The 13,205-nt window shown below is 44.1% G+C and overlaps 1 protein-coding gene across 1 annotated transcript in view; it reads right to left on the bottom strand.

The window, feature by feature from the left end:
* Positions 1 to 13,205, bottom strand: part of chd7 (chromodomain helicase DNA binding protein 7) — a 352,687-nt gene that overhangs the window by 143,147 nt on the left and 196,335 nt on the right. The window contains exon 6 of the mRNA XM_043689312.2: positions 585 to 644. Coding sequence (XP_043545247.2) covers positions 585 to 644 — 60 coding nt within the window. The remainder of the gene's footprint in view (positions 1 to 584; positions 645 to 13,205) is intronic.

The raw sequence follows: 13,205 nt of genomic DNA, 5'->3' as shown, positions 1-13,205 counted from the left end.
TTGGCAGGGATTACTTTATCCCCCTGCAATATCCTTATGAAAAGCTATCAATTCCAACTACTCTGCTTACTGTGTCAACCAACTCATGAATCATTTTATCTCCTCCTTAACCACCAGCTACTTCATTCACAATAACCTGACCTCGACCTGGCTTCCTGCCAAACCCACAGCGTTAAGCAGATGCCAAATGTACCATTTCCTGAGGCAGCAGCCAGTTTGCAGCTGCAGTACTGGAAGCCACATGTATTATTGTTGGCAATCATAAAAATAATCTCAAAATGTGTTATAATTTAAAATATGACCCCCTCTAACAAACTCAATTATGTTCTGTTGCATGCAGAAGGCTACATTTACACTGATGCATTTTCAGTATCATTCACAAATCACAATATAAAATTATACTGAATTCATATAATCAACAGCTGCTATAAGACCTAAACGCTCAAATTTTGACCTGCTACTGTTACATGGCTGCCAGCTGTTACTGGCAGATCAAATATCTTTACTTAAGGATTATGCAAAGACCAGCTAGTCAATCATTCCCTACATGCTATACTTTAAAACAAGAGAATGTTACTGCTTACAGTTTTCTTCACCACTCGCATGCTCAAGATCTTCTCAGTAACTGGACCAGCTGTAGAGTCCTGAAAGAATTATTCAATAATAAAAACAGTTGTGAATCTGAATTTATTACAGACATACATGAACAGATATGCTCCTTGCAAACAAAAGAATCTCAGATGTATTTGTAGCACCAGTAAATTGATCCCACAAACTCCTTTCAAGGAAATAATGCAGTGAGACTGTTAAAAGGGACATGATGGACAACTTTTATACAAGGTTTGTACGTAGAACGAACTGCCAAAGGAAGTGGTTGATGCAGGTACAGTTACACCATTTGACAGACATTTGGACAGGTACATGAAGAGGAAAGGTTTAGAGGGATATGAGCCAAACAGGACTAAGTTAGTTTGGGAAACTTGGTCAGCATGGACGAGTTGGATCAAAAGGTCTGTACCATGCTGTCTCTGACTCTATGATAAAGGGCAGTACTGATCAGGAAATTAAAATCAAATCAGCAATCAAAATTTAAACTACTGCCCTGAAACCATTTATAAATGATTTATCTACTTAAAATGTATATATTTTTAAAATCACAATGCTCGTTTGCTCCACACTTCAGGTCTAACCTTTCAGACAGTTTCCTTGAATAATTTGCATATTGCAGTTGTTCTTATGAAGGAAGTGGTTTGCATCAAAATACTCAGTATCTGGTAAACTTCTTTAATGCTGTACCAAACAATGTACAACATCGATGGGATACATCTTAAACTGCCAAGGCAACTCATTATGGGTGCAAGTCCTACTGTACTGTTTGAGATTTTCAAAGTTCTGCATATAAACAGTATTATGAATGTCAAAAAATCCCAACAATATGCAAATTGCAGCAGTTCCTCAAAAGAAAACTAGCCCATTACAGAAGCAATTTTTGTAGGTGGTACACTCCTTACAAAAACATTCCAATTCAAACCAAAGTTCACGAGATGAGGCAGAGAAGTCACACTTCAGGTCATTCCTTTGCTAAAGCAATGAATGTGCAATAAAGTGTGTTCAAACAGGTTGGAAATTGAGATTCAGGCCCCTTACACATTACAGCCAAACATTTACAGAAATTATATTTACACTTCGCTTTTATATTTGTTTCTTTTGGGGGGGGTGGGAGCAAACGAACAGATAGGAAAAAAATGAGGTTTCATTTTAAAATACATAGTTTCTTTTTAATGTGTCGACCTTGGAAGTATTCAGGACTTGAGGGGAAAGAAAATCACAATAGGCACATTGCACTCAATTCTGCTCCTGGCCTAAATATAACTGAGAATGACGTATTAGTGATCTGTATTAGTGACGTCATTTGAGGTATTGTTAGCCAGGACAGCGGGTGAATGCCATTCTGCTTCCAAAACATTGGTGCTGTTTATTCATGCTGGGAAGGAAAGATGGCATGCAGCCAGCATTTAATTCAAAGGGCTCTCTATATGGTTTCAGAAGACCAGACTGATCTCTGTCTTCATTTCTGAACGATACACTTCAATTTCCAGCCACTGGGCAGCATGTAATGCAGCCCACTGGTGTCACATCATGGTATTGGGTCAGGAGAATTAGACTGATTTCTAATTCCGTGTGTCAAGAAAATGACTCCGAATTTAATGGTGGGAAGGAGAAGACACCCTAACATGAAAACCTCACCCGCTGGAAATGGGATTGTCAATCAGCTTTATTATTGAGTCACTAAAAACCAATTATTCCTGGTGTCACCAAAAGTAATGGTGCTTCAGGGTTTTAATCCAGTTAAATTTGCCTGTGGCCACCCTGGAGATGGTGCCCCTTATTGACAGGCACTTTTCAGCATCTGGAGGTTTTTATCCACAGGGGCATAAGCGGAAAGCCCCTGCTTTTGCAGCAGGCAGCTGTGCTGCCACCCACTCACTGGCAACCCCCAGTGATGCCCAACCTTCCATTTCCGGGAAACCTGCAATGACTCATGGGGAAGTCAGCAATCGAAAGATGCAAGCCTTTGATTGGCCAGCAGCTTTCAGAGGTAAAAACTCTATCCCACTGAGGCCTTGATCAGAAAGGAAGCCCAATCCTAGCCAATGAAGTCTCGATATGCACTTAAAATGCGTATGGCTTTCCATACTGAAAACAGGTGATCCTTCCACCAGGTCCTTAACTGTAGGGACTCTGCCATTATAACCAAATTCTGCCAACTATCAGCATTGAACACCTTCTCATTCATTACCTTGTGGTGAAATAATTCAACGCAAAGGAGATTCATCTCACGGCGCATATGAGAAATTTCGGAAACTGTTAGAAAACCCTTCGAGTACAATGATCCATCAGAAGTGTTAAGGACAGTGGCTTCACTGAATCATTATCAACTGTGAATTTTATGCTTTCTCCCCATTTGTTTGGGCATTATTTTTGTGCAAATAACAGCGACTGGCAACCAACGCTGGACCAACCAACAGCAGCCTTGTCTCACAAATGAATAAATAAATGATCCAATCCCCTCCTGAACATCCCCAGGCAAAGCACCTAATGACTTGTTAAGTGGCGAAAAATGGTTTTCCCACATTATATTTATTTTTTTTACTAATCACTAAACCCTTGCCCTCTGGTTCTTGATCGTTTATGAATGGGAACAGTTTCTCCCGAGCCTACTCATGACTTTAAAAACCTCTAACAGATCTCCTCTCAGCCATCCTCTCTTCAAAAAGACCAGTCCCAACTTCTTCAATTTATCCTCATCACTGAAATTTCTCAACCCTGGAACCATTCTTGTATATCACTTGTTCACAACTTGCTGATAATTTTGTGCCCTGAACCGTACACAAGATTCCAGCCGAGGCCTAACAAGAGTCATATACAAGTCCAACAAACTCTTGACATGGCTAATGAAGGGCTTATGCTCGAATCATCGACTCTACTGCTCCTCGGATGCTGCCTGATCTGCTGTGCATTTTCCAGCGCCACACTTTTCAACTCTGACTCTCCAGCATCTTCAGTCCTCAGTTTCTCCTTGTAATTGATGCCCCTATTGATAAAGCTGAAGAGAGTGCATGTTTTATTAACTGTTCTATCTACTCAGTCAGAGAAAGAGATATGTATAGCATGGAAACAGACCCTGCAGTCCAACTCATCCATGTTGACCAGATATCCTAATCTAATCTAATCCCATTTGCCAGCACCTGGCCCATATCCCTCTAAACACTTCCTATTCATATACCTATCCCGATGCCTTTTAAATGCTGAAATCGTACATTCCACCACTTTCTCTGGCAGCTCATTTCATACATGCACCACGCTCTGCGTGAAAAAGTCGCTCCTTAGGTCCTTTTTATATTTATCCCCTCTCACTCTAAACCTATGCCCTCTAGTTCTGGACTCCCCCACCCTAGGGGAAAAAAAACTTTTTTTACCCTATCCATGCTCCTCATGATTTTATAAACCTCTATCAAGGTCACCCCTCAGCCTCTGACATTCCAGGGAAAACAGCCCCAGCCTATCCTTATAGCTCAAATCCTCCAAATGGGGTAATCCACTGGTCACAGGCCTCCATTGTGAAAAGCAATCCTCCACCACCACCACTGTGTCTTCTACCTTTGAGCCAGTTCTGTATCCAAATGGCTCGTTCTCCCTGTATTCTAAACTTGCTAACCAGTCTCCCATGGGGATCCTTATTGAATGCCTTACTGTAGTCCATATAGACCACATCTACTGCTCTGCCCTCAATCTTCTTTGTTACTTCTTCAAAAAACTCAATCAAGTTTGTGAGACATGATTTCCCACGCACAAAGATATGTTGACTAATACTGCTCCTCAGATGCTGCCTGAACTGCTGTGCTCTTCCAGCACCACAAATCCAGTATCCCTAATCAATCCTTGCCTTTCCAAATACATTTACATCCTGTCCCTCAGGATTCCCTTCAACAACTTGCTCATCACCAATGTCAGACTCACTGGTCTATAGTTCCCTGGCTTGTCCTTACCACCTTTCTCAAATAGTGGTACCACGTTAGCCAACCTCCAGTCTTCCGGCACCTCACTTGTGACTATCGATGTTACAAATATCCCAGTAAGTGGGCCCAGCAATCACTTCCCTAGCTTTCCACAGAGTTCTCGGGTACACCTGATCAGGTCCTGGAGAGTTATCCACTTTTATGCGTATTAAGACATCCAGCACCACCTCCTCTGTAATATGGACATTTTTCAAGATGCAACTGTCTATTTCCCCACATTCTATATCTTTCATGTCCTTCTTCACTAAACAATGTTACAAAATACTTGCTTAGTATCACCCCCACACAGAGGCTGCCTTGCTGATCTTTCAGAAGAAACCCTACTCTCTCTCTCGAGTTACCCTTTTGTCCTTAATGTATTTATAAAAACCCTTTGGATTATCCTTAACCCTATTCGCTAAAGCTATCTCGTGTCCCCTTTTTGCCCGCCTGACTTCCCTCTTCAATAGAGAGTAGAGTACCATAGCTTTTGTCATTTCTACCATATACAACTGATACAGTAAAAAGGAGACAGCGTCCTTCCAGGACTGAGGGTGCTACAGGGAAAGCACAAACCACACACTCGTACACAGCATAAAGTGCATGAGAAGTGCAAAACACACAAGTTATAGTGTAATAGAAGAATGATAAATAATAGATATTTTTATTGCTGCAATTCAAAGTCATGCAAAGAATTCCAGATGGGAAAGAGTCTGATCATACAGTGTTAAGGAGTCTGATGGCTTGGGGGGAGAATTATTATCGCACAGTCTGGCCGTGAGACACCGAATGCTCTGGTATCTTCTGCCAGATGGCAGGAGGGAGCAGAGTTTGGGTGAGGGGTGTGTGGGGTCTTACACAGTGCTCTTAGCTTTTTGGATGCAGCGTGTGGTGTAAGTGTCAGTAATGGAGAGGAGAGAGATCCCGATGATCCTCTCAGCTTCCTCATTATCTGTTATAGGGTCTTATGATCTGAGACAATGCAATTCCCGAACCAAGCAATGATGCAGCAGCTCAGGGTACTCTCAATGAACCCTGTGTAGAATGTGGTGAGGATGGGGGATGGGGATGGCCTGCGCAAAAAAGTAGAGATGCTGCTGGGCTTTATAGTCCTACTGCCTTTATATTCTAACGATTCACTCAATCTCTGATGTCTATACCTGACATATGCTTCCTTCTTTCCCTTAACCAAACCCTCAATTTCTCTAGTCATCCAGCATTCTCTACACACCAGCCTTTCCTTTCACCCTGACAGGAATATACTTTCTCTGGATTCTTGTTATTTCTGAAGGCTTCCCATTTTCCAGCTATCCCTTTACCTGCGAACATCTGTCCCCAATCAGCTTTTGAAAGTTCTTGCCCAATACCATCAAAATTAGCCTTCTTCCAATTTAGAACTTCATCTGTTAGATCTGGTCTCCGCTGTTCCATCATTTTAAAACTAATAGAATTATGGTCACTGGCCCCAAAGTGCTCCCCCACTGACACCTCAGTTACCCGCCCTGCCTTACTTCTCCAAGAGTAGGTCAAGTTTTACATCTTCTCTGGTATGTACATCCACATACTGAATCAGAAAATTTTCTTGTACACACTTAAATTCCTCTCCATCCAAACCTTTAACACTATGGCAGTCCCAGTCTATGTTTGGAAAGTTAAAATCCCCTATCATAATCACCTTATTATTCTTACAGATAGCTGAGATCTCTTTACAAATTTGTTTCTCAATTTCCCTCTGACTATTAGGGGGTATATAACACAATCCCAATAAGGTGATCATCCCTTTCTTATTTTTCAGTTCCACCTAAATAACTTCACTGAATGTATTCCCAGGAATATCCTCCCTCAGTACAGCTGTAATGCTATCCCTCATCAAAAACGCCACTCCCCCTCCTCTCTTGCCTCTCTTTCTGTCCTTCCTGTAGCATTTGTATCCTGGAACATTAAGATGCTAATCCAGTCCATCCCTTAGCCATCTTTCTGTAATTGCTATGATATCCTAGTTCCATGTTCCTAATCTTGCCCTGAATTCATCTGCCTTCCCTGTTAGGCCTCTTGCATTGAAACAAATGTAGTTTAATTTATCAGTCCTATCTTGTTCTCTGCTTTGTCCCTGCCTGTTTGACTCGCTTCTTTTCCCAACTGTACCAGTCTCAGATTGATCTCTTTCTTCATTATCTCCCTGGGCCCCACCGCCCCCGGTTCCAATGTGTACAATGACCTCCTGCTGTCCCTCTCCCCTTTGAGAACATTCTGCACCCTCTCTGAGATATCCTTGATCCTCGCACTGGGGAGGCAATACACCATTCTGATTTTTCACTGCTGACCACAGAAAAATCTGTCTGTGCCTCTGACGAGAGTCCCCTATCACAATGGATCGCTTGGACCTGACATACCCTCAATTACATTAGAGTCTGTCTTGATACCAGAAACGTGATACCTGAAATATGATCCATTCCCGAGAGTCCATTACCCCCTACATTTTCCAAAACAGTATACTTGTTTTAAATGGGAATAGCCACAGAAGACTCCTGCACTACCTGCCTACCTCTCCTACTGTTCCTGGAGTTAACCCAACTATCTGACTATATAGGAAGGGAGAAATGCCACAGATAACTACCATCCATCACATCCCTTAGCTCTTGTAAATTCCTCATTGCCTCTGTCACTCTAACTGATCCATTCGATCTGACAGGATTCGCAACCAAAGACACTTCCTGCAGACATAGTCCTCAGTAACATGGAAACTCTCCATAAATTCCCACATCCGACAGGGAGAGCACATCACTCTACTCAAGGCCACCTTCACTCCTTCACAATCTACACCCCCAGAAAATAGCACCATCTTATTGCTCTAAAAAAGTGCTCCAAGCTAACTTAGTACTTATGGTTCAGATTTTTAAAATTTAATCAAGAGACATATTTCAATAAAACATAATCCAGAAAGAACCTGGCCTACTAACATCTATTGACTGATAGCAAGATTACACATTAAAAGCTACGCACTTATCTGTTGCTGTGAGCTCTCCCACACAGGTTCCTCCAAGATCCATTGTGAAGTTTGCTGTTTGGGACATTTTCCTAGATGCACTCAGATGTCCTGCAATACTCGTGTACATATAAACCTAGATTCCTCTGCTCCTGCACCCTTTTAGAATTGTATACCTTATTTTGGTTTTCAACGCTCTTCCTACCAAAGTGAATCACCTCACTTCTTGGCTTTCTGCTGGAGTTGTCTGAAATGGTAGAGAATGATGATTTGAAAAGTGAGGATGAGGGGAACCTGATCATTAGATTCCCTCTGTGTGGAAACAGGCCCTTCAGGAATCTAATCATGATCAGGTTCCCCTCATCCTCACTTTTCATCCCACCAGCCTCCGCATTCAAATCATCATTCTCCAGCAGAATGCCATCACCAAACACATCTTCCCCTCACGACGGTTGTCTGCATTTTACAGAGATCGTTCCCTCCGGGTCACTAGTCCAAACACCACCCTGCCTTCCTACGGCACATTCCCCAGTAACAGCAGAAGGTGCAACACCCGCACCACTGGGTGACCGCTTTGTGGAACCCCTCCGGCCTGTGGGCAAGTAGGAGCCTGACCTTCCCGTGGCCAGTCATTTTAACCCAACGTCCTGCTCACATGCCCATGGGCCTGTCCCTCGGCGTGCTGCTGTATTCCAATGAATCACTTCGCCAACTGGAGGAACAACATCTCCTCTTCAGACTAGACACTTCGCAGCTTTCTGGGATTAATACAGAGTTCAACACCTTCACATTGTGAAGCATTTCTTCCCTTTCTTTAAGCTTGTTATCATGTCCTTTCCCTCCCCCATCCCACTTACTGTCCTTTCAAGTCTGGCAGGAGGCATACCATTGTTCTGCTATTCTCACAGTCCAATCACTTCATGTAAACTATCATCTTCAGCAGCACCCTACATCCACTACCAATACTCTCCTGAACTGTAGCATAAATGCTGTCCCGCCATACTTCACGTCAGTTCTGAAGAATCATCTAGACTAGAAAAGTTAGCTTGCTTTCTCTCCACTGATGCTGCCCAACCCACTGTGATCTCCAGCATTTGCTGTTTTCAGTGCAGATTCCAGCAGCTGCAGTAATTTGTTCCTAACCTTGGGAACTCCATTATGAATGAAGCTGCCTTCAGCCTGAAAATTATTTATTGACCACCACCACACAGTTTCCTACCACCCAGCTAATTTTGTATCTAAGTTTTGACTGTTCTTTCTCGTCCATGAAATACTATTATCCTGTTAAGAACGTAACACAGTTCGGCACAGTGCAGGCCCTTCAACCCTCGATGCTGTGCTGACCTTTTCTGGTTCAAAGATCAAACTGACCTCTATACCCTTCACTGTACTATCATCCATGTGCCTATCCAAGTGTCGCTTAAATGTCCCCCTAATGTATCTGACTCTACCACTACTGCTGGCAGTGGTACACTCAGCACGCACTCACCATTCTTGTGCAAAGAACTACCTCTGATATCTTCCCCTAAATGTTCCTCCAGTCACCTTAAAATTATGTCCCCTCAAGATAGACATTCCAACCCTGGGAAAAAAAAGTCTCTGGCTATCCACTGTATCTATGCCTCTCATCATTCTGTACACCTCTATTAAGTCACTTCTCATCTTTCTCTTCTCCAATTAGAAAAGCCCTAGCTCCTCAACCTTTCTTCATAATTCATGTCCTCCAGTCCAGACAGCATCCTGGTAAATCTCCTCTGCATCCTCTCTGAAGCTTCCACAGCTTTCCTATAATGAGGTGACCAGAACTGAACACAGTATTTAAAGTGTAGTCTAATCAGGGCTTTACAGAGCAGCAGCATAACCTCAGGGCTCTTAAACTCAATCATCCTGCTAATGAAAGCCAACACATCATATATCTTCTTAACAGCCCTATCAACCTGGGTAGCAACGTTGAGGGATCTATGGATATGGACCACAGAAGTGACCACAAGATTCATGTGACCCCCAAGATCCCTGTGTTCCTCCACACTGCCAAGAATCCTGCCTTTAACCCTGTAATCTGCAAATGCAACCTTCCAACGTTAATCACTTTACACTTGTCCAGATTGAACTCCATCTGCCACTTCTTAGCCTAGCTCTGCATCCTGTCCATGTCCTGTTGCAACCTACAACAGCCCTCCACACAATCCACAACTCCTCCAACTTTTGTATCATCAGCAAACTTACTAACTGACCCTTTCAAGTCATTTATAAAAATTACAAACAACAGAGGTCCCAGAACAGATCCTTGTGGAACACCACTGGTCACCGAGCTCCAGGTGAATATTTTCCATCTGCCACCACCCTGTCTCTTCAATGGGCTAGCCAATTATGTATCCATACAGCCAAATCTCTCTATCCATGCCTCCTTACTTTCTGAATGAGCGCACCATGTGAAACCTTATCAAAAGCCTTGCTACAATTCATATACACCACATCCACTGCCCTAGCTTCAATGTGTTTTGTCACATGCTCAAAGAATTCAATAAGGTTTGTGAGGTATGACCTGCCCCTTACAAAGCCATGCTGACTATCTCTAATCAAACTAAGCTTTTCTAAATAATCATAAATCCTCTCTTTCAGAATCCTCTCCAACAATTTGCCCACCACTGATGTAAGTCTGAATAGTCTGTAATTCCCAGGGTTAGCCCTATTCCCTTTCTTGAACAAGGGAATAACATTTTCCACCCTCCAATCATCAAGTACTACTCCAGTGGACAGTGAGGACGCAAAGATCATTGCCAAAGGCGCAGCAATCTCTTCCCTCATTTCCTGTAGTAATATAGTGTATGCCTATCTATCCTCATGTTGTACAAAATTTCCAGCACATCCTCCTCCTTAACATCAACCTGTTCCATGCTGTTTTCACAAACAACAAGGTCCCTCTCATAAGGGAACACTGAAGCAAAGCATTCAATAAGGATCTCCCCTACCTCCTCCGACTCCAGGCACAGGTTCCCACACTATCCCTGATCGGCCCTACCCTCACTCTGGCCATCCTCTTGTTCCTCACAGAAGTGGAGAACACCTTAAGGTTTTCCTTAATCCTACCCACCAAGGCTTTATTATGCCTCCTTGAAGCACTCCTAAGTCCATTCTTCAGTTCCTTCCTGGCTACCATGTAACCCTCTAGAGTCTTGTCTGATTCTTGTCTCCTCGACCTTCAGTACACTTCTTCTGTCTTCTTGATTCAATGTTCCATATCTCGTCATCCAATGTTCCTTCACCCTACCATCCCTTCCTTGCCTCAAGCGCTCCCTAAACAACCCCCACATTTCTGTCGTGCATTTGCCTTGAGAACAACTTATGCTCCCAATTTATGCTCCACACCTGCATAATAGCTTTGTAAGTCCCCCCTTCCCCAAATAAATACTTGGCCATACCATCTGCTCCTATCCCTTTCCATGACTATAGTAAAGGTAAGGGAGCTGTGATCACTATCACCAAAATGTCCTCCCACCAAGACACACCTGACAAAAATCGGTTCCATCCAGACTGTTCCTTTCCTGCTTCTGACTTCCACCCATACTTACTCAGTTGAGAAACCCTCCTCGATGACCTCCCTTTCTGCAGCTGTGATACTATCCCTGATTAGCAATGTCACTCCCCTACCTCTTTTACCTCCCTCCCTATTCCTTTTGAAACATCTAAACCCTGGAACATCCAACAACATTTCTGCCCCTGTGATATCCAAGTCTCTGGAATGGCCACAACCTTGTTGCTCCAAGTACAGATCCAGGCTCGAAGTTCATCACCCCTATTCCTGACACTAGTTGCATAAAATAGATATACTTCAACCCATAACACGCACTGCAACTTTGCCCTATTAACTGCCTATCCTTCCTTTCAGGCTCTCTGCACGCTGTATCTGCCTGTTCACCAGCTACTCCATCCTCTGATCTGTAACTCTGGTTCCCATCCTCCTGCCAAACTAGTTTAAACCCTCCCCAAAAGCTCCAGCAAACCTCCTGCCCAGGATATTGGTGCCCCTCCAGTTAGGGTGCAACCAGCCCTCCTTTTACAGGTCCCATCTTCCCCAGAAGGTATCCCAACGGAGAAAGTGAGGACTGCAGATGCTGGAGATCAGAGCTTAAAAATGTGTTGCTCGGGGGATCCAAGATGGTGACGACCCAGCAAGTCCGAGTCTATAGTGCTCCTCCCAAGACTTGGGCAAAGTGGGCCACCCACCCCCACCACACTCACCAAACCATTTAAAATTGCTGTTTAATTTAATTAGTTGCTTAGTATTAAATTTAAACAATCTAATCTTCAGTAAAAATGACTAAAGGGAAGGGAGCCCGCAGCTCTCAGCAAGCAGGAACCCCTTCCCCCACCCTCTCCAGCTGCAGCAGAGGCGTCCGCAGCCGCCCCGGGGGACTTACCTACGGTGGCGAGCCTTGTGGAAATCATCTCCAAAGTGGATGGGAAGATCGACGCTTTTATTGAAGAATCCCGAAGCCGATGGCACTCACTCTCGGCCGCGCTGCAAAAGCACGACCGAGACATTAAAGAAATCGAGCGCCGAGTCAGAGGGGCGGAGCTAAAGGCCGCGACCTCCGAAACTACAGCGCAATCAGCCGTGGATCGGGTCCGGACTCTCGAACAGCGAGTCCAGACCTTAGAGAATCACATTGACGACCTCGATAATCGAGGTCGTCGGAAAGAAATTCGTTTGCTGGGCCTTCCCGAACGGGAAGAGGAAGGCCAGTTTACAGCGTTCCTCAAGCAGTGGCTGCCACAGCTTTTAAATCTGGAGGCTGGATCAGGCCAAGTAAGGGTGGAATGGGCCTACTGGGTTGCAATACGCGGGCCTGATTCAAACCAGCGCCCCCGCCCGGTCCTGTTCCGGCTGCACAGCTACAAGGAGAGGCAGATACTCCTAGAAGCCTCTAGAAATCTTGGAAAAGATTCCCAAGCCATGATCTATAAAGGATCCAAGATCATGTTATTTCAGGACTTTTCCCCAGCTCTGGTTCGAAAGAGGAAGGCATTCGATGAGGCGAAGAAGTGTTTAAGGGACTTAAATATTCAGTACTCCTTACGCTACCCAGCGACGCTACGCTTTAACCATGAAGGATCCGTGTATAACTTCGGATCGCCAGAAAAGGCTAAGGAATTTTTGGACTCTCTTAGATAAATTGTAAGAGATAATGGATGTTAGTTTTCAAAGTTTGTGCGAAGATTTGTAGCTCGGGTGCTCGTTGTGGTTCTGTTCGCCGAGCCGGAAGTTTTTGTTGGAAACGTTTCGTCCCCTGGCTAGGCGACATCATCAGTGCTTGGGAGCCTCCTGCGAAGCGCTTCTTTGACGTTTCCTCCGGTGTTTATAGTGGTCTGTCCCTGCCGCTTCCGGTTGTCAGTTTCAGCTGTCCGCTGTAGTGGTTGGTATATTGGATCCAGGTCGATGTGTTTGTTGATGGAGTTTGTGGATGAATGCCATGCCTCTAGGAATTCCCTGGCTGTTCTCTGTCTGGCTTGCCCTATGATAGTAGTGTTGCCCCAGTCGAATTCATGTTGCTTCTTGTCTGTGTGTGTGGCTACTAAGGATAGCTGGTCGTGTCGTTTCGTGGCTAGTTGATGTTCACGTATGCGGATTGTTAGCTGTCTTCCTGTTTGTCCTATAT

The sequence above is a fragment of the Chiloscyllium plagiosum genome, unplaced genomic scaffold, assembly GCF_037043375.1.
Source record: "Chiloscyllium plagiosum isolate Xiang-an unplaced genomic scaffold, Cpla_swu_hap1 HiC_scaffold_4, whole genome shotgun sequence".
Taxonomy (NCBI): domain Eukaryota; kingdom Metazoa; phylum Chordata; class Chondrichthyes; order Orectolobiformes; family Hemiscylliidae; genus Chiloscyllium; species Chiloscyllium plagiosum.
Note: the sequence above shows the minus strand (reverse complement) of the source record. Positions and strands in the feature narration are given on the sequence as shown.